Source organism: Magnolia sinica, chromosome 14, assembly GCF_029962835.1.
Source record: "Magnolia sinica isolate HGM2019 chromosome 14, MsV1, whole genome shotgun sequence".
Taxonomy (NCBI): domain Eukaryota; kingdom Viridiplantae; phylum Streptophyta; class Magnoliopsida; order Magnoliales; family Magnoliaceae; genus Magnolia; species Magnolia sinica.
The window spans coordinates 66,435,435-66,461,361 of NC_080586.1; the positions used below are offsets into that span (position 1 = coordinate 66,435,435).

General features: G+C 41.7%; 1 protein-coding gene across 3 annotated transcripts in view; it reads left to right on the plus strand.

Annotated features, from left to right (window-relative positions):
- The first annotated feature begins 231 nt into the window (after nucleotides 1–231).
- LOC131226044 (amino acid transporter AVT1C) overlaps nucleotides 232–25,927 on the plus strand; it is a 68,730-nt gene continuing 43,034 nt past the window's right edge. For 2 of the 3 annotated variants that reach the window (XM_058221700.1, XM_058221702.1), the window contains exons 1-3: nucleotides 234–540; nucleotides 679–720; nucleotides 1,004–1,211. In XM_058221700.1, coding sequence (XP_058077683.1) covers nucleotides 1,015–1,211 — 197 coding nt within the window. In that variant the 5' untranslated portion in view covers nucleotides 234–540; nucleotides 679–720; nucleotides 1,004–1,014. Of the gene's footprint in view, nucleotides 541–678; nucleotides 721–1,003; nucleotides 1,212–25,927 lie in introns of all 3 variants that reach the window. The other variant, XM_058221701.1, reaches the window with a different exon arrangement.

Below are 25,927 nucleotides of genomic sequence, written 5' to 3' on the forward strand. Positions count from 1 at the left end.
TCTTAATAAGTTACGTTGTCTAATTCATGTGGTACCATCTCTATATTCTGTACTTTTGCTATTCCTCTGATGGTTTACAAAAGTATCATAGTATCCAAACACCCCCAACATGCCACAAACACAGTTTTTGACCAGTTATCAATTAAAATTAGCACCGTATCATCACGACAAGGCATGTGCCCCACCAGCCAAGTTCGACAATTCCCGCACATGTACGTGTCAGCCGCTCATTATCATCTCTATTTTTTTTCTCACATTCTCTTTCCACCCATATTCCCATCGAACTCTCTTAAGCAGAGCAGTAAAATCAGCAGCAAACCAGCTTTCCGACTCCAATCTTCTACTTCCACTACCACTTCAGATCTTTGTCTCTTGAATCTTGGATTTCCATCATCATCATCAAACGCTTTTAAAAGCTCTGTAAACACCCCTGCCCTACCTTCCCTAGTTCAAATCTCTGTAATCTTCCCACACTCCCGAAATCTCTGAAATACCAGCTTCTTCAAACTTCTACAAATAGCTATAGAAGTCCTGTATCGAGTATGTAGTTTCAACCTTTGCTCAGATTATTAGTATTACTATTATTGTTGTTGTGTTGTCATTCCTTTTCTATCAAAAATTTCTGTTATTCATCACCAGAAATATCCAATATCTGATATTCTGAGATTATTTATGCAGGCGAAAGAAGAGAGTTTGTGAAGAATCATAGTAGTCGGGAAGGTACGTTCGTGACGACATCACATTGATTTTTGTTCTTTCGTTTTTCATTTCCCTGGTTTCCGATTCTGGATCTGTTTCCTTTCTATTTCTTTTGTGATTGGAGAGAATGAAATTAGGAATTTGAACTAGATTATTATTATCATGGGACGATCCTAACCTTCTTCAATAGAAAAATAGCCGTCCGATCCGATGGTTAGAATCGTACATGAAGTGAATGTTTCGGATCTCGTATATCTGTGCTAAGAAATTCTGTGTTTTCTTTCTTTTTCTGCCGGGGATTTAGAAGAGGGAAGAATGAAGAATTCGGTGTCAGAAAGGAGCATATACATCGAGAGTGAGGAAGAGGATATGAACGACGAAGAGGAGGTCTATGGAAAAGGAGGAGAGGATGAGAATGGCCACGATTCAGATTCTTCGGAATCTTCTTCCACTGGCAGTCCTCAGCCAAACAGACCTAGCTCTTACAACACCTCATGGCCGCAGAGCTACAGGTATTCTTCTTCTCTTTTCTTCTAAGAGCCCCCCACTTTTGATAGATACACCCCCTTTCTCTGCTTTTGGTACTTAGTAACAAACGTAGAACTGAAAAGTAATTGCGAATTAGTTGGTTGCCAGTTCTCCGGGTTTGTTCTGATTCATGAATCCTCGTCTGGCAATAGAATTACGGGAATCGCGGGCTGACTCGATCCTTATCTACAAATGGGGCCCATGTTTTATTAATCCAGACCGTTTATCTGATGGGATCCACCGAAGGATGGGGAATCAATTGAAAATGTTAGACATCGATCTTTATACTTTTTTCTCTGGATCGCTGCTTCAATTTCTCTCTACTGTCTAACTTTAGGCCACCGATTAAAGGTGTCAGTAAGTTCCAGGACAGGAGATTTTTCGGTCAGTCCTTGTCTGCAATGGGGCCCACCCGATCAATGGTCATATCATTGATCCATGGGTCTTAGTATTATGAATTTGCGGTCAGGATACGATGCATCCAGACCCTGTAAGTTCTCGGCATTTATGGATCTTTCTAGGTTTAGATGGAATAAATGTTGGGTGCCTTAATGATTTCCTCTAGATGAATGACGTGGAGAGCGGCGTGCGGGAGATTTCAAAGGTGAATCGCAGCACACGTGACAACGTGGCCAGAAGCGTGTGAAATCCGGGGGACGCGGATTCCCTGCGCACGGATGCTGGGTGGGGCTCACTGCAATGTATGATAGAAATTCATTCCATCCATCGGTTTTTTAGAGCTCATTTTAAGACGTGGGACAAAAAATTAAGTGGATACAAAACTCAAGTGGGTATAACACTGGGGAAAGAAATTCCCACCGTTGAAACCTTCCCGGACTCCATCTTAATGTTTATACTGTCATTCCGAATGAGATGAAGTGAAAACACCAAAAATATAACTTGATATAAAACTTTTAGGGCGAAAAGAATAATTCAACGGTTCTGGCTGAATACCCAATGTTTCCTCTTGTGTGGCCTACCTGAGTGTTATATACACTTATTGTTTTGTCTCACGTCCTAAAATGAGCTCTCATAACGTATGAATGGGCTGAATTTTACACAAAACATCCCAGTGAGTCTCACCAGCATCCTTGCGTAGGAACTTCCGGCGAAAGGTTTTCGCAGGAAATCTGCGTTCAAATCCGGGAAAGTCATTAAGTGAGGTCGACAATGAAAATAGGCGGCAGATCTCCTCTAGGGCCTTTCGCAGGCTGGAAACCTAGGTGAGGCCACCGTGATGTCTGTGAGAAATCCACCCCGTCCATCCAGATCAATTTAGGAGATGGGGCCAAAAATGAGCCGGATCCAATACTCAAGTGGGCTGAAAACGTTAGGATTGAACGTCCACAGTTAAAATATTCGTGGGTTGAATGAAGTTTTGAATGATGGTTATATTTGTATTTTAAGTTCAACTAAGTAGCTATGATGTTACGAACGGCATGGATGTCATGTAAACATCCTGTAGACCCAGGGAGGTTTCAACGGTAGGAAATTCCCTACCCAGCTTTTCCTAGTGCGGCCCATTCGAGTCATGGATCCTTCTCTTTTAGATCTCAAGTACTAAAATGATCTCACAAAACGGATGGACGGAGTAGATTTCTCACAAATATCGCCGTGGGCCCACTAAAGTTTCTATTGCAGTAACTTCTTGCGAAAAGCCGCGTCCACGAAAATTCTGCTGACCTCGTTACAGGTGTAGCCACCTTCGTTAAGGACGCGGATTAGCTGACAGGTTGATTAGCTAGTGACGTCACCAAGTTCTGTAGGCCCCACCATGATGTATGTTTTGTATCCAAACCGTTCATGCATTTGGAGATATCATTTTAAGGCATGATCTAAAGAATGAGACAGATCTAAAGCTGGAATGGACCCCACCGCAGAAAACAGTGGGGAGAGTGACGCCGACAGTTGAAATCTTCCTAAGGGCTGCAAATGTTTTAGATCAAGCTGAACAGTGGATATGATTAATTTTTGGGCTCCTACTTTAAAATAAGTTCGCCAGGTGGATGAACGGTGTGGATATAATAAATACATGAGGCTTATGTAACTTTGATATCTTTTCAACAGTTCACATGAAATCGGATTGCGTACTGTGCAACTCAGTACGCTTTTATCGTACTGAACCCAGTATGAATGTATGTGGTTTGTTCACACCATCCATCCATTTTTTCCGCTTATTTAAGGGTTGATCCCGATATTGAAATAAATCCAAAAGCTCAGGTGGACCATGCCACGGGAAACAGTGTGGAATAATGATTCCCACCGTTGAAACCTTCCTAGGACCCATATTAATGTTTATTTGTCATCCAACCCGTTCATAATATCACAAAGATATGGATGAAGAGAAATCACAAACATCAGCTTGATCCAAAACTTCTATGGACGCGGATTGCATCCTACCCGTGCCTGGCAATAATCCGTCCAGGCAGGGCTCTTTGGGGCCTACCGTGATGTAAGTGTTTTATCCACGCTGTTAATCGTTTTTATCATGTCATTTTAACATATGAGACAAAAAATAAGGCAGTTCCAGGGATTAAGTGAACCACAAAGTGTGGATTGAACGTACACCATCAAAAACTTCTTGCGAGCTGGAGAAGTTTCGGTTCAAGCTGATATTTGTTTTTTCACTTCATCCACGTCTACATTACCTTATTGATAGGTTAGATGGTAAAAGCACATCACGGTGGCCCTTGGAAAGGTTTCAAGGGTGGCTGTCATTATCACTGCAGCTTCATTTGAGGTGGTCCACTGGAGCTGTATATATGCTTCATTTTTTCCTGACACTTTAAAATGATCTTAGAAAAGTGATAAACGGCATGGATAAAACACTTACATCACGGTGGGCCCCACAGAGCCCCACCTGGACGGATTACAGTCCGGGCGGGGGTAGGACGCAATCCGCGTCCAAACTTCTGTGGCCTCTAGAAAGTTTTCAATTGTACGGGTTCAATCAGTGCGGTCCACTTAAGATTTGGATACGCTTCTGTTTTTGTCTCAAGCCCTAAAATTATCTGTTAACATGGATTAACAGAGCAGATAAAATAAGTAACAGTGGACCCCACAGAGTTTACTCAGTGCGCAATCTGCTTTCAGTTCACATAGCACGGAGCATTAGGGCTTGTCTTTGCACGACACATGCACGCCCGTTGGGTCGGTAGTGTGTGGTATACCAGCCAATCCACCTCTACTTTAGTGATGACAGGACATAGTGAGATTTGTCTGGGCGTGCTTTGTAAGCAAACATAAAATGTCTGTAAGTTATCAAGTGGTACTCAGTCAACGTCAATCAGCTGGGCAGTTATTTTTCATTCCATCTCTCCGTAATGCCACACAAACATGTAGTGCTGGGCATGTCCACCTCTACTTTAGTGATGACAGGACACGGAGAGGTTTGTTTGGCCGTGCTTTACAAGCTCTGTAAGTTGTCAAGAGGTACTCAGTCAACTTCAATCAACTTCGCAGTTATTTTTCATTCCATCTCTTCCCCATGTCATGTCACGTAAACATATAAAGCCCGGTATGTCTGACCCAATCCAGTAGATCCAACCCGATCTGACCCATTTTGAACTGAACTAACAGCCTGAATTGATGCGGATTGAGTAGGACCATTCAAATCCGACAGTTTTTCGAATCGAGTTCGGATTAGTGGCCAATCCTGACCGATCCGATCCGGAACCATCTGATCTAATCGGGTCAGGTTATATGAAGTGTAAATATAACCGTAGGATGTTTGCATCTTTAACCGTTGAAAAAAAATAAAGTGATGGGGATTAAACTATTTCCCATGAAAAATAACCCTCTCTGCGAAGATTTCGTCTATATTCACATCTTCGTAATCTTCTTCCCTTTAGTATGCTTCTTCCTTGATAGATTTATATTCGAGGTAAATCTTCATCTGATTCGCTTCATTTCCTTCTTTTTTGTGAGTGGGTTTTTGTTGGTTTATTCATTTTCTAAATTGGGTTTTCATTTCTCTATATTTGGATAGATTTTGGATAGAAAAAGATTGGGTTTGCCTCTTTATGGGAGCAGATTTGTTGTTCACTAGATAACACTTTAGTGGTGTTACCCTTACCTTGTGGGGCCTACCTTGATATATTTTTTCTATATCCACATAGTCCATTTGTTTTTCATCTCATTTTAGGACATGTTACCAAATTTTAAGAAGATCCAAATCTCAGGTGGACCACAATACTGGAAACAGTAATAATTGACCATTAAAAAGTTTTTGTGGGCTACCAAAGATTTGGACCAATTAGATCTTTGGATTTCCCCTCCCTCCAGGTCATATTGACACCATCAACGAATTGGATGGAAAATAAACATCAAGAAAACCTTACGGTGGAGCATTTGGAATTTTTAATGGTAAGGCACTCAAACAAAACTGTTTCATGTGGTGTGGTCCACCTGATACTTAGATCTACTTTTTTTTTTTGGTTCCACGTCCTTAAAATGGGCCAGAGAAACCAATGGACGGTGTGGATATACAACACATCATCAAGGTAGGCCCCATGGTAAGGGTAAGTGGGTAAGACCAAATCCTTTGTATAGATAACGCGTGCACAAACGCCGAGGCGTGCATCCCGTTTCGTGTACAACACAACATATGTACAACTGGTGTAGATACGTGTCGTGCAAGACGAGCGCAGACGTGCCTCAAGCTTCGAGTTGTACGAACGGCTCAAATGAGATCAAAGTTACATGGGCCCCACAATGATGTATTCGGTTTCCCTGACCTAATCCGAATAATACGGTGTCAATCATGAGCACGTCGGACTCCACAGACTCTCTGCTGTAAACACCATGGAAGGAATCTCTGTCGTGATTTCGATCAACAGATAAGAAGAAGGAAAGGCCCCCCACCTCCTCTATTGCTTCCCTTCTTTGAAAGCTTCCATTTTTCGTTTATGTAGAACTCTGTCGAACTAGCAGAAGCCGCCATGGCTGAATAAGAAACAAACCCAACTCCTTTCTATGGCTACACAGAGAGAGAGAGAGAGAGAGGGAGAGAGAGAGAGAGAGAGAGAGAGGGAGAGAGAGAGAGAGAGAGAGAGAGAGCTCTGTTGGGCTTCTTCTCTAATGGGCTTTCTCTCTTCTAGGTTCGATTCGAATCGCACCCAACCCGATCCGACTCGGTTTCCCTGACTGAGTCGGACTTGGTTCAGGTCAGGCCAACCGTGCATCGGATCGGTTCGAGTCAAATGTCTCGGACTTGATCTCGGATCGAATTGAGTTCGGGTCAGCCTGTGTAGATTTTGGACCGAATCGAATTGGACCCAATCCGATCCGACTCGGTCCGATGCCTAGCTCTATAAACATGTACGAAGAAGAAAAACAAATATCGTATTAATCCAAAACTTCTATGACTCAAAAGGGTTTCGATGATAGATGTTCAATATATTACTGCTTTTTACAGTGTGGTCCACTTAATCTTTGGATCTGTTTTATTTTTCAGCTTAAGCCTTAAGACAAGCTCGCCAAATGGACAAACTGTTGGATATAATGGAAACGGATTGGCTACTCTCACCGCCACCAACCAATGGCTGGTGGTCGATGCTATATGGGCCCCACTATGATGTATGTGTTTCATCCATGTTGTCCATCTATTTTTTTAGATCATTTTATGGTATGAGACCAAAAATGAGGTATATCCCAATCTCAAGGACCACATTATAGGAAAAAACGTTGAATGAACGTCGACCATTATAAATGTTTTGGGGGCCATAGAAGTTTCGGGTCAAGATGATCTTTGTTTTTTTCCCTTCGTCCGGGTCTGTATGACCTAATCAACAGATTGGATGTCAAATAAACAGTACAATGGGCCTTAGGAGGATTTTAATGGTGGATATCCAATTACTATTGTTTTCCTATGGTGTGGTCTACTTGAGAATTATATCCGTTTCATTTTTGGGATCAAGCCCTAAAATGATCTGTAAAAATGGATGAAACACATACATCATGGTGGGGCCCACAAAGCACCGACCACTACCGACCGGGCTTGTGGCAGGGGAGTAGCCAATCCATTTCCTTAATATAACACATACCTTCTAATGGGACTCATAGAACTTGGTGATGTTAACATACTAGCCAATTCGGTGGCGTGTGGTACATCATGGAAGCAGATTGAGCCACACACCACCAAATTAGCTGGTGTGTTGACGTCACCAAGTTATGTGGGGGTCCCATCTTAAGGTACAAGTTATATCCAAACTGCCTGTCCACATGCTCAGCTGGTCGTAATGGTTGAGCCAAAAAATAAGATAGATCCAAAGATCAAATCGACCATGGGGATTGAACATATACCATTGAAACTCTTTTAGAGTTATGGAAATTTTAGATTAATATGATATTTATTTTTTCTCTTCATTCAAAGTTGTGAGGCATTATGTTTAGATTTGGTGGAAAATAAACATTATGGTGGGCCCTAAGAATGTTTTAATGGTGTGAATCATTGTCCGCACTGCTATTTGTGGTGTGATCCACTTGAGCTTTGTATATGACTCATTTTTGGATATAATATTTAAAATGATGTTGCCAAACGGATTAACGATGTGGATATCCTTTGAGCCGTTTGTACAACTCAAAAGCTCGAGGAGCATCATTGCTAGTCTTCGCACGACACATACCTACACCAGCTAGGTTGCTAGTGTGTGGTACACCAGCCAATCCGCTTCCAATCAACATGTGGCCTAATTAATTGGAAATGGATTGGCTACTCCCTCACCACCGGCTAACGGCTAGTGTTTGGTGCTCTATGGGCCCCACCATGATGTATGTTTTTCATCCATGTCATCCATCTATTTTTCTAGATCATTTTATGATATGAGACCAAAAATGAGGTATATCCCAATCTGAAGTGGACCACATTGCAGGAAACAATGTTGAATAAACGTCGGCCATTAAAATTTTTTGGGAGCCTTAAGAGTTTTGGATCAAGATGATCTTTTTTTGTTTTTCCTCTTTTATCTGGGTCTATATGGCCTAATCAACAAATTCAATGTCAAATAGGCAGTACAACGGGCCTTTGGAGGATTTTAATGGTGGATATCCAATCAATATAATTTTCCCGTGGTGTGGTTCACCTGAGATTTATCTCCCTCTCATTTTTGGGATCAAGCCCTGAAATGATATGTAAAAATGGATGAACGGAATGGATGAAACAGATGCATCATAGTGGGGCCCACAGAGCACCGACCACCCGCCGCGGGGCTTGTGGCAGGGGAGTAGCCAATCCGTTTCCTCAATATAACACATGGACGCCGATTGTGTCATACCCTTGCCTGTCTCTAGCCACGAACAGAGAGTTATGTTAGCAGGCCCACTGTGATGTATTTATTTATCCACACCGTCCATCCCTTCTCTTAAGTCATTTTAAGGTATGAGCACAAAAATGAGTAAGATCCAACGATCAAGTGGACCACACCACGAGTGACTCTCGCATTTAATGCAAATGCATTTAATGCTCTGTGCATTTAACGCAACCCAAGCTTATTATTAGGTGTGGTCCACTTTAGCGCTGGATTTGCCTCATTTTATGTATATACCTTAAAATGAACTGATAAAAGAAATGTACGGCATGGATAAATAGATACATTATAGATGTCCTGCCCGTAGAACGGCCGGTTCGTTGCTAGAGACAGGCGGGTAGGACGCAATCTGCGTCCATAACACATACCTTCTAATGGGACCCATAAAACTTGGTGATGTTAACATACCATCTAATTCGGTGGTGTGTGGCATGACATGGAAGCGAGCCACACCACCAACCTAGCTGGTGTGTTGATGTCACCATGTTTTGTGGGTCCCATCTTGAGGTATGAGTTATAACCCAACTGTCCGTTCACATGGTGAGCTTGTTGTAATGGTTGAGCCCAAAAAACATAGATCCAAAGATCAGCTAGACCACACTGGAAAAAGCAGTGACGGATTTAACATCTACCATTGAAACTCTCTTGGAGATAGAAATTTTAGATGAATATGATATTTGTTTTTTCTCTTCATCTAGGGTTGCTTGACATTATGAATAGATTGGGTGAAAAATAGACGTTATGGTGGGCCTAAGAATGTTTTAACATTGTGAATCATTGTCAGCATTGCTATATGTGGTGTGGTACACTTGAGCCTTGCATATGACTCGCTAAGATCGAAAATGATATTGCCAAACGGATTAACCATGTTGGATATGATAAATACATCATTGTGGGGCCCTGTAGCTTTGATCTCCTTTGAACTATTGGCACAACTTTGAGGCTCCTGCTAAGTTCGTAGTGTGTGGTACACCAGCAAATCCGCTTCCAATCACCATGTGGCCTAATTAATTGGAAACGAATTGGCTACTCCCCAGTGGTTGGTGCCTTTTTTTTTTTTTTTTTTTTTGTTTTATAACAGGCACACACACACCCCCACACACTCACACTAGTGGAATTTCACCCCCTATTGATACTCAAACCCTTGACCGGATGTTGAAACTCCTGAGAGTCTACCACCCGAGCAAGAGTAAGGATCCCAGTGGTGGTTGGTGCTACGTGTGCCCCACCATGATGTATGTGTTTCATCCATGCCTTCCATCTAATTTTCTATCTCATTATATGATATGAGACCAAAAATGAGCTATATCCTAATCTCAAGTGGACCATATTATAGGAAACAGTATTGAATGAATGTGGACCATTAAAAACTCTTTGAGGACCATAAAAGTTTTGGATCGAGTCGATCTTTGTTTTTTTTTTTTCTTTTTTTTCCCCTTTCATTGGGGTCTTTATGACATAATCAATAGATTGGATGTCAGATAAACAGTACATTGGCCTTAAGAGGATTTTAATGGTGGATATCTAATCACTATTGTTTTCCTGTGGCGTGGTCCATCTGAGATTTATATCCCTATCATTTTCGGATCAAGCCCTAAAATGATTTGTAAAAATGGATGATTGGAATGGATGAAAGATATATATCATGGTGGGCCCACATAGCACCGACCATCAGCCATCCCGCTGGTGGGAGGGGAGTAGCCAATCCGTTTCTTAATTACATCACCAGGGGAGGGGATCGGCTACTCCGCCTGTGCTCTGTGGGCCCCTCCATGATGTATGTGATTCATCCATGCCTGTCATCCATTTTTATAGATTATTTTAGGGCTTTATACCAAAAATGATAGGAACCTAAATCTTAGGTGCACCACACCACAGGAAAATAATAGTGATTGGATGTCCACAATTAAAATTCTCCTAAGGATTGCTGTACTGTTTATTTGACATCTAATCTGTTGACTAGGTCATACAGACCCACGTGAAGGGTAAAAACAAAGATAAGCTTCATCCAAAACTTTTATTTCCCTCAAAAAGTTTTTAATGGTTGCAGCTCATTCAACACTGTTTCGTGTAACGTGGTCCACTTGAGACTAGGATATACCTCAGTTTTGGTCCCATATAATAAAATGATCTAAAAAGGACAGCATGGATGAAAACACATACATCATGGTGGGGCCCACGGAGCACTGACTACCAGCCATTAGCAGGTGGCAGGAAGTTCCTGCGCTGGGAACTCAGGTGGGGCCCACTGTGATGTTTGTGAGAAATCCTCCCCATCTATCCATTTTGTAAGTTCATTTTAGGACATGATGCCAAAAATGAACCGTTTCCAAAGCTCAAATGAGCCGAAAACGTAATAATTGAACGTCCACAGTTGAAATATTCATGGGCCACAACTGTTTTGAATCATGCTAATATTTGTGACTTCAATTCATCCCAGTAGGAATGAAGTTATTAACGGCATGGATGGTATGTATGTCATGTAAACATCACCGTCTAACCCAGGTAGGTTTCAACGGTAGGAATTTCCCTAACCACATTTTCCTTTGTACGGCCCACTTGAGCTTTGGATACTGTTCATTTTTCACATCATGTCCTGAAATTAACTCACAAAACGGATGGAAGGTGAGGATTTCTCACAAACATCACAGTCGCCCCACCTGGGTGCCAGCGCAGGAACTTGCGAAAGACTTTCGCAGGAAATCCGCGTCCGGAATACAACACATATATTATAGTGGGCCCACAAAACTTTGTGTCGTCATTTCAGTAGCCGACTCGCTACTCAACCTGTCAGTATCCAATCCGCGTCGCTAGTCCGCGTCCCATGTGGGGTCACCGCAGAGACCCGTTGTCGATAGCGGCACCACACACCACGCAGCCCACGTCTACGGCGCACTCAAATGCAAGTAGGAATTCTTTATTTTTCTCAGTCTTGTCGTTAATGATTGCCTTCTCGACTTCCATCGCCTATACTATCCAGCATGCGCGTGTGGCTGGGTGATGACCGCACGCCTTCCAGTCAGATGATCTGACGCGTCCGTGTGCCGCCGTCAATCATGGATGGGATGAGCCTTGGTCTGAAATTTCTGCTGAACAGGATCTTGGCCATCAATGTTTCCGTTAAACTTGTACTTGTTGATTTCTGGTTTCAACCGTCCATTTGAATGCCACTCATCATCTCAACTGTTCTGTTAAACTTGGGCACGTGAATGCTCATCCTAGGGTCGCTACATATTGGGCTCATATAGCCACATGGATTTAGTTATGATCAAACTCAAAAATCATTTTTTACAACGTTGGTGAGAATAGATGCTAACAAGATTTGTGTGTATCAAAACTAGAGGCACATATGTTCAAGATCTGGGTCACTCACTATGTTGGGCCCACATTATGAAAAACAAGTGAGAGATGACTTTCAAATTTCTTATTATTACCCTGTTCCTGTCGGTTCTACAAGAGCCAATCAGAGAGGGACGTGTAATATTACGAGAGTTGCGTGATGTATTGATATATGCAGAGATATTTGTTTCGGGATTTTGCGGTGATAAGGTTGGTGTCTATAGAGCGATGCTACGTCTCGGCCACTGGCTGACCTCATCTCGGTCCTCGAGCCTGCCTGGCCAGCTTGGCTCGGTTCGGTCAGTAGCTCGGGCCGAGTTCGAGCCAAGATCAAGCTGAGTTCGCCATTGAGGCATTTCCACAAACACCTGGACTGCACCTTCAAAATACCTCTGTATGTGAAACAAAAGCAATGGTTTTACAGGTATTTTATCAAACACCTTCTAAACAACATAAAAACCAAGAAAACCCCAGAAAAAAAGGGTATTTGTTTCATGTACATACCTTCCTTGCCACCGGCCACACTTCGTTGAGTCATTTTATCAAACACTTGGTGAGCAACATCAATGGCAAAGTAACCAAGTCACCGAACTGGTTTGATCCGAGTTCAATTCGAGCTGGATTCGATCCGAATTGAGTTGAGTTGAGTTGGGGCCTGCTCGAACTTGGCTCGAACTCATTTTCGAGCTAAAAAAATTAGCTCGACTCGGTTCGAAGCTAAGTTCGAGCCGAGTCGAATTGAGCTTTTTCCAGTCGAGTCGAGCGAGCTAACCGAGCTAGCTCGGTTCGTGTACACCCCTAGTTGAGTGGAATGTGGTTGAGTCAATAAGGAAGCTAGAAGTGGTTACAAGACAAATGGCAGGCTTAGAAGGAAGGCTCCATAGGGTCAATAATGCTTGAAATAGTTATAGTAACCGTTAGAACATATGAAACATCCATATAGTCAATTTAAGGAATATAGGAGAGCTCAGGCATGGGTGGTACATGTCTAAGTCGAGCAATTCTGTGTTTCTACTGAGATTGTTAATAGATAGATAGCTAACTTGACCGAAGCCATGCATCGATTAATGGCCATCGTCACCAAAAGAGCACCTATGGTAATGCAGTTTAATGTCGAAGGAAGTTCCGTCGGTAACATGTTTTGGCCGCCATCGATACCTCCCCTACAACGGAACACCCCTCCCATTCGGATCTAGGATAGGTGAAGTGCTCTACTGCCCGCCGAGTTCATGCGACCAGAGCCGGAGATCAGGAATTTTATCCCCGAAGTTTTTATCCCCGAAGTTCAGAATCAGGGTATGCCGGGAGGACAACATTTCCAACATTTTTTCAAAACTCTATTGTTCCGTGAGGGACAGAACCTGATAGGTCCTGATTCACCACCGATGGTTAAACCTCAACGGGTGGATCGTGACTAGATCATGCAAATGCTCCAAGAGGTAGTTGGCCAAGTCCTTGGCCACAATATTATCCCGGCCTTCCATAAGCCATATCCCAAATGGATTGACCGACAACACCCATTGCCAAGGAACTATCGACCGGATTTTGCCCTATTCTCAGGCGATCCGGGTCAATCGACCATTGAACACGTAGGTCATTCACTATGGAGTGTGGTGAACTGGCTAACAATGACTATCACAAGTTGCAATTATTCGGTCATTCACTGACAGCAGCGTCCTTCACGTGGTACTCCAATTATTGCCAAATTCAATCCATACCTGCCAGGGGATGGAGGAAAAATTCCATGCTCAGTTCTTTTCTAAGGACATGGAGATGATCATGGTCGATCTTGTATGCTTCTGACAATTGCCAGGGGAATATTGCGAGAATTACATTACGCGGTTCAAAAGAGCAAAAAGCCAGTACAAGGTTGTCACAACCGAGGCCGAATTTGTGCAACTTGCACATGACGACCTAGAATACAAACTCCGAAAGAAATTCATTGGAACAAAGTTTGTGGATTTGTATGAACTAACTAGGAAAGTTTCCAGATATGAGGAGCTTTTTCAGAAAGGAGCCAAGTAAAAGAACTTGACAATCGGGACATTATCATGGCCCTAACTATGAAATTGCGATTGCCGAGGCAGTGACAAAAAAGCCACCCATATGCTTAGCGCTGGTCAAGGCGGAAACAACTGTGCCAATCACGCAAAAAGCTCAGGAGATATATACTTTTGATATCACCCGGGCCAATGAGATATTCGAGATACTACTAGCAGAGAAGTTTATTAAAGTTTCCAGTAATCACAAAATACCCACAACCGATGAATTAAAAAAGGTTGAGTATTGCAAATGGCATGACACGCGTTCTCATTCCACTAACAAGTGCATTATGTTCAGGAACATCATCCAGGATAACATTGATCGCGGATTGTTGAAATTCCCTGATAAGGGCGAAGAAGTAATGTTGATTGATATTGATCCATTCCCTCTTAATCTGGACGTTAATAAGGCCACGGTGAATCTACGAAAATTGGATCGACCAAGGCAAAGGGTTGATCTTGGTCCTGGTAATTACCATGGCGCATCACGACAACAGAGGTTAGAGCGATATCAATCCTATGCAATGACTGCAGATTTCGCAGAACAATTGAGAGAGCATAACAGTCGAGACTCGCAACTATGCAGTCAATTTGCCAGAATGGTTCAAGACTTAGAAGCTCCGCTTCAACCAACGATATGGGTTGGACATGCAACTCCAAGAGGAACCGACAAAAGAGAGTCCTATCGACCACGAAAAGTGTTCTCACCTCATGACCGCACCCTCGGTGGAGGACTCTGAGTCAAAGAATGGTTAAGTCACCACCAACTCAGGAGGAAGTCTAGAAAGGGCAAGGCATCCCAAATTTCTTGCAGCCCCTGAAGTAATGATTCGAACCCATAAATGCCATTCGCAATAGCGTCAAGAAAGTAGAATAAGAGAATTGATAGAGACCAAGAATGCATCTCGGTCGGGAGCCATGCAACCACGTCCATTTTGGAGAATTCCTCAACCAGAGGAACAATTGATCGTAAACACGTTTAAGGCAATTCTGAAACCCATCATGCATGATTAGGTCATGAAAGATGGTACCCTGCCTAACAATATAACATAATTGGGCAACATTGACAATTGCGATGACTTGTCCGATTATCTAAGCGACGAGTGGTTCTCAGGTGATGATATGCTGATTGAAGAACTAATGGCGACAGCCGAAGCATTAGAAGTGTCTTCACCTACTTTCAAGCAGATAAGGGCAACTTCGATGACTGATAAGAATGCCAGATATTCTGGTATAGGTTCTGATGAGCAACACGGTTTAGAAACACTTGGGGGAAATATTTGAGTTTAAAGATTGTTTTTGGATCATTGTCACCCATGGTGTTTAGTTGCAACATGATACTTACTCTCCCATCCAGTTTTTAGGCCAAGCCATTTCAGCCCAGTAAGATAGTAGGTGACGTAGAGGAGCTCAATCCTCCTACAGTGATACAACACGCTTCTTTTCCCCCAGAAAATAGACGTAGGGATAAACATGATGAGGTCTATCACCGTCTTCCTCAAGGATAACTACTTCGAATCCACGAAGCTTCTTTGGACTCCTCACAGAGACTTCTCGAATCCACGAGGAAAAAATAAGAAAATAGAAATAGTATTCATGAAAATTTGTAAATTGATTGATAGATGAAATAAATGAATCCACAACCCTTTAGATAGTGATACCAAAGACTTGGAATAAGTTTATGAATTAAACTACAACTACAACTCTCTAAAATTCGTAACTTACTGTAAATAGTAAATTTCTATTTATAGTAAGTGTCCTATATGGCTTAACCATGTTATTCTCCTAATTTTTTTAAACACTTTTCATGTTGGACACAACTCTTAAAGATTTTTCTAAACACTTTTCATGTTGGACACAACTCTTAGAGCCCAACGGATGAAGAGATATAATCAAACTAAAACTTACTAAAAATAGTAAAAACGGAAATAAACATGGAATTTGATCGTCGATCTGATCGAATCTCGCAAATTCAGCACGAGTAACCCGGATATGTCAGGTTGGTTTGATAAAGTAGCTCGCCCTACCCCAAAATCAGTTATGGTACGTCGAGTAACTCATTTCGATTTGCGAGATATGCCTGTTTTAAGGTTTTGATGGTCTTGATGTCTTTTGTCGTCGACCAGGCCTTTTCTGATCCATATTGGCCATGAGACTGTCCGCAAGCTGCTCTACATCAGTCCCCTCCACTTCAAAAGGACTCGTCCTCAAGTTCTCGTGCTGCTTCGGTTCATGATACTTGATCTGGTGCGTCGTAACGATACCCGGATCAAAAGTTATGATCAATTTACGGTTCACCTTCTTTTGGTCCAACCATGCTAGGAATGTATCTGTGACACGTTCTACATCAGACCCCTCTGCTTGGAAAAAACTTGTCCTCGAGTTACTCAAGGGACTTGGTTCATGATTCTGAGATAACTTTTGATGCTGATGTTTATTAGCCATCTTCTTGTACTTGACACTAGGCTCTTGGGCTGACACAATACATGTACTCATGCTTTCCTTGACTTGACTAGTATCGATTAGTTTCTTCACTCCTGCCTTCAAGATCTGACATTCTTTCTAACTCACCTGACAGTGAGGGCAGTTGGACAAGCTAGCCCCAGGGACAAGGCTATGTGATGTTGGATATCTCTCATGGGGGGCAATCCATTGAGTGAATCTTCAGGCTAGATTTCTTTAAATTCGTTCAGGAAAGGCCTTAAACTTGGAGGAATGCCTAAGAGTTTCGATTCCTTGTCCATTATCACTACGGCGTATACCTCGCCTGTTTCCTTGAATTCCTCTATGAAATCCCGAATGGTCAGGAGGGAACTCCCCTCCACTTTAGAGGCTTCAGGGTGGTTCTTTGGTGCCACAGGGGCAAGGATTATTTTTCGATTATTCTTGACAAAGACGTAAACATTGTCTCGTCTCTTGTGGGTTGCTTCATGGTCTAATTGTCATGGTCGACCGAGTAATATATGGCATGCTTCCATGTCGACCACGTCACAAAGTATTTGATCCTTATAATTTTTTCTAATTGAAAATGAGACAGTGCATTGTTCAGTTACCTTGGTCTCATTCACCCTTTTAATCCAGCCAATTGAGTAAGGGGAAGGATGTTTTGTCATAGGTAGTTGCAACTTATCCACCATCACTTTCGACATGATGTTCTCGCTGCTACCACTATCTATGATCATATTACAGACCTTGCCGTTGACAGTGCACTGCGTACGGAATATATTATGTCGTTGTGGATGTAATTCTTTCTGTGGGGTGTACATTAATCGCCTCACGACTAGAGATTCGCCACGATCCTCGCCCATTCATTCTTCATCATGTGCTCCTTCCTCAGTAGCTTGTTCATCTTCATTAAAGCTAGGGTCTTCTTCTATGGCCTCACCTTCAGTGCTCCCTTTGTTAATGGTCAAGTGGGTTGCTGGGCGTTGAAGCATAGATGAGCCGCTTCCCGTATCATGGTTTGCGGTCACAGGAGGTTGAGGACATTTCTCCTACTAGCTTTTTTCCTCGTGCTAGCACTGGATCCTACGCAGGACCTGTTATGGGGGGTCGAGTTGAAGGATAAGGTCGATTTGAGACTTTTGCAAGTTGCATTTCTACCCTACCTACCAACTGAATCACTTCATCCACGGTCCCGACTGGGTGCATCTATACTCGATCCTGAATTGTCGATCGTAACCCTCTTATAAATCGTGCCACCTTTTGTGACTTAGATTTTGACAGATCGTTTCGTGTTGCCAACCGCTGGAATTCTTCAATGTAATCTGTGACGGTTCGATTTCCTTGTCGGCAATTCTGATATTGTTGGAATAATATCTACTCGAAATCACTGGGGAGGAATCGTGATCGAAGAAGACGTCTCATCCGTGGCCATGATGAGATGGGCGCCTTGTTCTAGCGGGTATATGAGAGTTGTAATTGCTCCCACCATGTAGAAGTACCAGATTTTAATTTAAATGCTACCAATTTTACTTTTTTATGATTTGACACATCCATGTAATCAAAATATCTCTCTACCTCGGCTAGCCAATCGAGGAAATCTTCTATGCATAATAAACCATTAAAACTAGGAAGTTCAGCTTTATCTCGATAGTCTCTTTCAGCACGATCTAGATGATCGCTTCCATGGATTGGTCGTCAGGAAAAGCCTTTATTAAGGTTCTCGTTGCCAAAACTTGAATCATTTGGTGTAGCCCTACGGTTTGCCACTGGTAGTGCTTTACGGAAATCGGGGTTGTGCCGTACAGAAACCATGGGTGGTGGAGCAACCATAGATGGTGGAGCATCGCCTATGGCTTAGGGCGGAAGTAGTGCATCCGCAAGACGGTCGAGGGTTTCTTACAGCTCTTGCATGGTCAACTGACTCTCCCAGTGGAAAGCTTCTATTCTTCCCGCAAGATAATGAATCCCTGGATCACTGTACACAGGATTTTAGATCATACCTTCGTTGTTTGCCATCGGCCCGAGGGGAATCCTCGCTCTGATACCAATTGACGCTGGGATGAACGTGATGAGGTTGATCACCGTCTTCCTCAAGGATAATTACTTCGAATCCACGAAGCTTCTCTGCACTCCTCACAGAGACTTCTCAAATCCACGAGGAAAAAGTAAGAAAATAGAAATAGTATTCATGAAAATTTGTAAATTGATTGATAGATGAAATAAATGAATCTACAACCCTTTAAATAGGGAAACCAAAGACTTGGAATAAGTTTAGGAATTAAACTACAACTAAAACTCCCTAAAATTTGTAACTTACTATAAATAGTAAATTTCTATTTATAGTAAGTGTCCTATGTGGCTTAACCACGTTATTCTCCTGATTTTTCTAAACACTTTTCATGTTGGACACTACTCCTAAAGCCCAACGGATGAAGAGTTATAATCAAACTAAAACTTACTAAAAATAGTAAAAACGGAAATAAACATGGAATTTGACCGTCGATCTGATGGAATCTCGCAAATTCGCCATGGGCAACCCCGATATGCTAGGTTGGTTGGATAAAGTAGCTCGTCCTACCCCAAAATCATATATGGTATGTCGAGTAACTCATTCCAGTTTGCGAGATATGCCTGTTTTAAGGTTTTGACGGTCTTGATGACTTTTGTTGTCGACTAGGCCTTTTCTGATCCATCTTGGCCATGAAACTAACCGTGACCCTCTCTGCATCAAAGATGCAATTGAAGGAGCATTGAGAGCGAGTGAAACACCATAGTTAAATACTGTTACCGTGGAGTCAAGGGCATCGCTTGAAAGAGTAGTCATAAAAAGGCCCACTCATGATATGACTCACCATCTTAAACCGTTATACATATCCGCCTACCTCGAGGGCTGCCCAGTCACCAAAATCTTGGTCAACAATGGGGACGCCGTTAATCTTCTCCTAGCCAGAATGATACCAAAATTGGGACTCTGGATGATTTGATCCCATCCGAGGTTACAGTTAGTAACTTTGTTGGGCATGTCACGAATACACACGGTGTGTTACCAGTTGACTTGACCATAGGAACTAAAAGAGTATTTGCTCCCTTCTTCATGGTCGATACTTCGTCCAGTTACAATGCGCTACTAGGAAGAGATTGGATCCACTCTTTTGTGTGTATCCCATCGTCTTTGCATCAATTTATAATATATTTGGAATCAGGATAAAGTCGAATTGGTATTGGTTGATAATATGTCATTTTTAGCTATATCAAATGCAAATGAGGCTTACTACTATGGAGATGAAGTAGGATCGATTCGCTTCACTGGAAGAAACAAGCATGGGCGTTTGATTGGGATATCTGTTAAGAGGAATCCAGACAATATTGTGTGAGATATTATTGTTGTAATTCGTCTAGTTAATAACCTGCCGATGGACATTGTACCTTCTCGGCTGGTTTTACGTTGCACCATTGAAGAAATCACATGACTAGTACACCGATAGACGAGAAACGAATGGCCGACTTCACGAGTAGAATAAAGAGGCTCAAAGAAAGTCTAAAATATGTTAACAACGATTGCTTTGTAAATTTGGCCGATACAATTGTTTTGCTTGATGAAGTAAATGGAGATGAAATAGACCTGGACTTAAAAGAAGCCCCTGATAAGTTGAAAGATTCTTAGGCTCAGGTTTAGGATCCCTTGGTCGAGGTGAACCTAGGGACCAAGCAAGACCATAAGCTAACCTTTATCAGTGGATTGTTAAAGCCACAAAATAAAGCCGAACTCATTGGTTTGCTAAGAGAGTTTGTTAATTGCTTTGCGTGGTACTATCATGAGATGCCAGGACTAGAATGAAGCCTAGTTGAGCACGGGTTGCCAATAAAAGAAGGGTATCAACCATACAAGCAGCCACCTAGGAGATGACAACAGAGGTCACTTAGAAAATAAAAGAAGAGATCGAATGGTTACTAAAGACCAGTTTCATCAGGCCTATTAAGTATGTTGAATGGATCTCTAACGTAGTCACAGTGATAAAAAAGAACAGTAAGTTATGGGCATGCATTGATTTTAGAAATTTAAATTTGGCCACATCCAATGATGAATATTTGATGCTCGTAGCCGATCAATTGATCGACCGAGCAGCTGGACACCAGATCGTTTCCTTCATGGATGGCCATTCTGGGTATAAGAAAATATACATTATGCTCGACTATGTGTTAAAAATGGCATTTAGGTGCCCTAGGCCTTTGGGAACCTATTGCTGGGTTATTATGTTGTTTGGTCTCAAGAATGCGGGGGCTACTTATTGAAGGGCAATGAATGCTATAGTCCATGATATGATTGACCAATTCATGAAAGTTTACATCGATAACATAGTAGTTGAGTTAACCAATGTAGGGGACCATTTCTCTTATTTACGCAAGTCGTTTGAGCGAGTGAGGCTTCACAAGTTAAAAATGAACCCCCTTTAGTACGCCTTTGAGGTGTTGGTCGGTAATTTTTTGAGATTCCTTGTACATTAGCGAGGGATCGATGTGGAGCAAAATAAGGCTCGAGCAATTATAAATGCTCACCCGCCAAGGAACATATTGAAATTGCAACGTTTCCTCGGCCGGGTCAATTTTATGTGTGAAGATTTATCTCTAAGTGTGCATGAAAAACTAACATGTTTTCTCCATTGATAAAATTGAAGCATGGAGTTGAGTTCAAATGGGAGGCAGAACATTAGCTGGCTTTTAGAAAGATTAAAGAGTATTTGATGAAGCCGCCAATGCTAGTGACACTAGTCAAAGGTCGTTCGCTGAAGCTGTATGTCGCGGCATCGGCAGAGTTGGTTGGAGCACTACTAGCCCAAGAATACAATGATCGGAAAGAGCGAGCATTCTACTATCTAAGAATGGAAAAGTTGCAAGAATTCTAATTAACGGTCAATTCTTAAAAACTTACTACCCCTCTTTATGCGAGGTAGTGCAGGGTCAGGTTGAGTAATAAAAAAAGGGTAACCAATAAACGTCCTACTGGTAATCATGAAAAGAAAAAGGATTTTGTTGCTGCAGGAAGGAATTTAGGCCATCGGCCATAAAAAAACATAAATGTGATAAGGAAAAGTAAGGGCTTCAAGCAACTCATGTATATGCTATCTTAATCTCCTCGAACTCCTTCAATGTAGTTTCTCTAGCCTCCTCAACCTGCTTCTTTTGACTCCTCCAAGCTTGCTGCCCAACCGTAATATGGTCGAGGAAAGCCAAGACTTCATCGGTTCGACGACCGATTACAGTGACCTCGCTTTTAGCTTCCTTCTTCCAGGCAGTGCTCTCTTGCGATTGAACCTGGTAAAGGTTGATTTGAGATTCCACAAAGGCCATGAGATCTCGAGAGTTAGGGTGAACCCTCCTAGGATAGAGACGTTCGGTCTCATTAAGATCATCTGCTAGTTGTTGGCGTTGGACTTAGAACGTTCATAGTATTATCTTGTTGAAGTGATGTTGACAGTTCCAGTGTAGGCGATGGTTTTATACCATGTCACAACGACACAAAGGGTTTGGACTCCACATGAACAACAGAGCTCCAGTGTAGGCGATGGTTTTATACCATGTCATAACGACACAGAAAGGGTTTGGACTCCGCATGAACAACAGAGCGCTCCCTCATCAAGTTAATGTACTTTTGTACCTCCAAGCCTGCTTTGAAGTAAACATCCCCAAGATGCTGCAGTTTGGTCAAAACCTCTAAAATTTCCTTAAGATGTGGGTTAGTTTGAGAAGCCTCTGTAGCATCCCTGACGAAAGGATAAACATTGTGGAAGAGAGCAGATTGAGAGATATTCAATCCTCGCAGCAAGAATCTCCTTCAGAAAGGCTAGGGATTGTGTGTAGAAGATGGAGGAAGACATGAGGTTGAGTCTATAAACAGTTCAGAGGTAAAGGAAGCAATAGAGAGGTGTAGGATACAAAATATAAAGGAATGAAGCTTTTATAAGCGACATTGGAGCCATTTAATGACCACATTCGATAGACGTGGTAGTTAGAATAACTGAATTAAGGCTTGCAGCACCGAATCGTATTTCTAGGAAGTTGGAACATGTAGCCGCGATAAATGCCGACTCCTTAAAAAATGGCACGCACATCTCCCCATTTTCCTGTACCCCGTCTGCCAGACAGTTATGACAAAAAGAAAAAGGAAATTACTAAGTGTTGACGGTGATCAAGCTCGGAACGTGGCGCTACATCGGTCAATTTAATTAAGTGGAAAATCATCAACAACCCAATCAATGATAACATTCATCTACATAGAACCAACCAATAAGGTAAATTTTGATGAGCATAGTGACCTTAGTCCTTTTTCACATTCATTTGATGGTGCATACAGCCGGACGATTCTCATTGGCGAAATATCATAGATTGAATGCAGTCGATCACAATGGTAATACCATTGTTTGGTATTTTTTTTGTTCTGAAATTACGAATGCCGATATCACTATAATAATGATATTGTTCTATGTGGGGAATAATATGGCCAAGTGAGTAGTAATATGTGTGATGCATAGAATATGACAAAAGGCAATTTTATTGAAGGAAAACACGACAATCATTCAGAATTATCTAGGTCATGCGTAGTAAATGAAGCATCGCCATGTAGCCTAAAGAACAACCACATTTATGAGGGGTCAGACGTCGCTTTCACCTTTTACCAAAGGCGAAGCGGCATGGGGAGCAATGTTGTACCCTATTTTTGTCCATTCCTAGAGAGCCAATAAGAGAGGGACATGTAATATTTTATGATAGTTGCGTGATGTATTTGAAATCTACAGAGATATTCGAAAGGGATTTTGCAGTGATACAGTTGGCATCTATCGAGCAATGCCACATCATCCATAAAGCATGGGTGGCCGAGTGGAACATGGTCGAGTCGATAAGGAAGCTTGGAGCGGTTATAGGACAGATGACAGGCTTAGAAGGAGCATTCCAAAAGGTCAGTAATGATTGAAACGGTTATAGCAGCCGTCATAACGTGGGAATCATCCGGATAGTCAGTTTAAGGATATAAATAGCAATGGAATTTAGCATAAGGAGGCATCTCATAACAACAGAACCAAATCAAATCTATATTTCAATTACTTTATCCTCCTTAGCATTATCTACCATTTACATTCCTTAGTGTAATTCGTAGTAGTAACCAAGTAGTTGTTAACTTTAGCTATAATTCGAGTCTATGCCCATACGCTGGATTCAGTTTGAGTATTAAGCAAATTCTCCATCCAGAAAGGCACTCTGAAGTTGTTCTCTGTGACCGACTATAAGAATTTCCTTTTTATCTTATCTATATTGAAAAAAAAGTCCTTTCATATGCAAGGTAGAGGTGTAACCCATTTTCAGAGGACAAACCTCACCCTCTGGTAATCGCTTGATCATCTTAAGCAATGCTTTGCAGGTGGTTGAATAAGTTACCGATCTTATTTGATCTCGGTCACATACGGTCGATTTCCGACATATCTGCCTATCTTGGTGCTTGGGGTCGTAGTGTCTTAAAAATATTCTTCAACACTCCCCCTCAAGTTGGGGTTGAGATATCAATAATGCCCAATGTGCGCAACGAACTTTGAAACCTTAATTTTCCAACAACTTTTGTGAAATAATTGACTAGTTGGTCCTTAGTTCATACAAACAGAGTAGATGTCACCTTACCCGAAACCTTCTCCCTGACAAAGTGACAATCTATTTCAAGGTGTTTTGTATGCTCATAAAACAAAAGATTAATGGCAATATAAATGGTCACCTAATTGTCACAAATCAAATCAATAAGCCTATGTCTTTAAGAAGAGCTCTAATCCAGATAAGTTCAAATGTGGTTAAGGCCATTGCTTTATACTCTGCTTCTGCGCTGGATCGAGTAGCAACATTTTATTTTTTCTTTCCCATGTAACTAAATTACCACCAACAAAAGGTACACATACTATGAAGAGGACAACCCACCCAATCAACATCTGAGTAGCCCGTAATCTTTAGATTCTTATTACAGTTTATTAGGAGTCCTTTCTAATAGAGCTCTTTACATACCAAAGAATTTAACTTATAGCTTCCATGTGGATGGATGATGGCTTGTGAATGAATTGATTCCAAAGAAGCGGCTTGAGCAATGTCCGAATGGGTAATAATGAGGTATATGAGTCATCCAACTAGTCGTTGATATTGCCCAATGTCTTATATAGGCTTTCACATTTCTTCAGAAAGTCAAACATTATAATCAACTAGCATATCGACAGGCTTTACAACCAACTTTCTTGTCTCCTTGAGTAGGTGTAATACGTATTTCCTTTGTGATGAGAAAATTCTCTTTTTTGAAAAAGGTACTTCAATTTACCAAGATCTTTTATGTCGAATCATGTCTTAAGATCATGCTTCAACTGCCGAATGGCTTGATTATCGTCACCTATTATTATAATATCATCAACGTACACTAAAATAATCACTCTTTTAAAAGCTTTCTGGTTGACAAATATTGTGTAATCAACTCCACTTTATTTATATCCAAAAGCAATTAGGGTTGATCTCATCAATAAAGCTTACAAAGTACTTGAAGCCAAATAAAGAGTCTGATACGAATTGCTAAGAACCTAACCAATGTGCCAAAAGCCACAAGACTTGTAGAACGTGTAAAATTAGGCTATTAAACCCTTGGAATCGTAACATTTTACCATGCTTCGCAGCTAATGTCCACGGTGTCTCACTTTATGGTGGCACTTACTTTAGCCTCTATTCTAGGTAGCCCTTTCCAGGGTGTGGTAGCTGGCACTCTGGTTATTCATATAGCCTTTCCACTTGGCAGTTGCACTTTGTTGCTTTGGTATCCCTTTCCACACCATGATAACTTTCACTTTGGTCCATGTTTGCCTTTCCATAGGTTGCCCCTTTTGTGACTCAAACACAGGATGTGATGTGGCTCAAATACATAAAGAATAATTTTTATTTTTTTTTTTCTAAATACATAAAGAAGAATGTACAGAATTTTGAGAAGAGTTAGAAGTAGTTGTATACGGTACAACTATTACAAGCAATGAGAAAGAGAGTCTTAAAGAAGTAGTGAAACGTAGATAGAGTCCTAAAGATATTCTTCAACACACCTTAGGTATGTCATGGCTGAGAAGTTGGTCCAGTCCACTCTTCTTGTGATAAGTGCATTGAATATAAATGTTCTCTTCTAGCAATCTTAAATTCTTGTTGTATATGTACAAACTTATGTGTATGGCACATGCGAGGAAGTGGTTTGTGTTGTTGCTCAAATCTGGATGAGCGAGGGCTACACCGGTAGGCATACGAGTACCTGCATGAGTAGTGTGTAAAGGACAATGAGGGCGCCAGTTATGGCCAGGGACCCTCTGATGCCTAAATCAGGTGAGTCCAATTATAGTAGAAACGGGACTTTAGTTAGGCTTTTTGTGCTTACCTTCTTCAATAGCAGTGGGCGTATTTATAAGATGCATGGGTGGCTTCTTAGATGGCGTATCTTGCTGAAATATGCCAGATATTCATATTCTGGTAGGATATGCTATATATTCTAAGGAGCCTGTATTTGAATGGGGATCT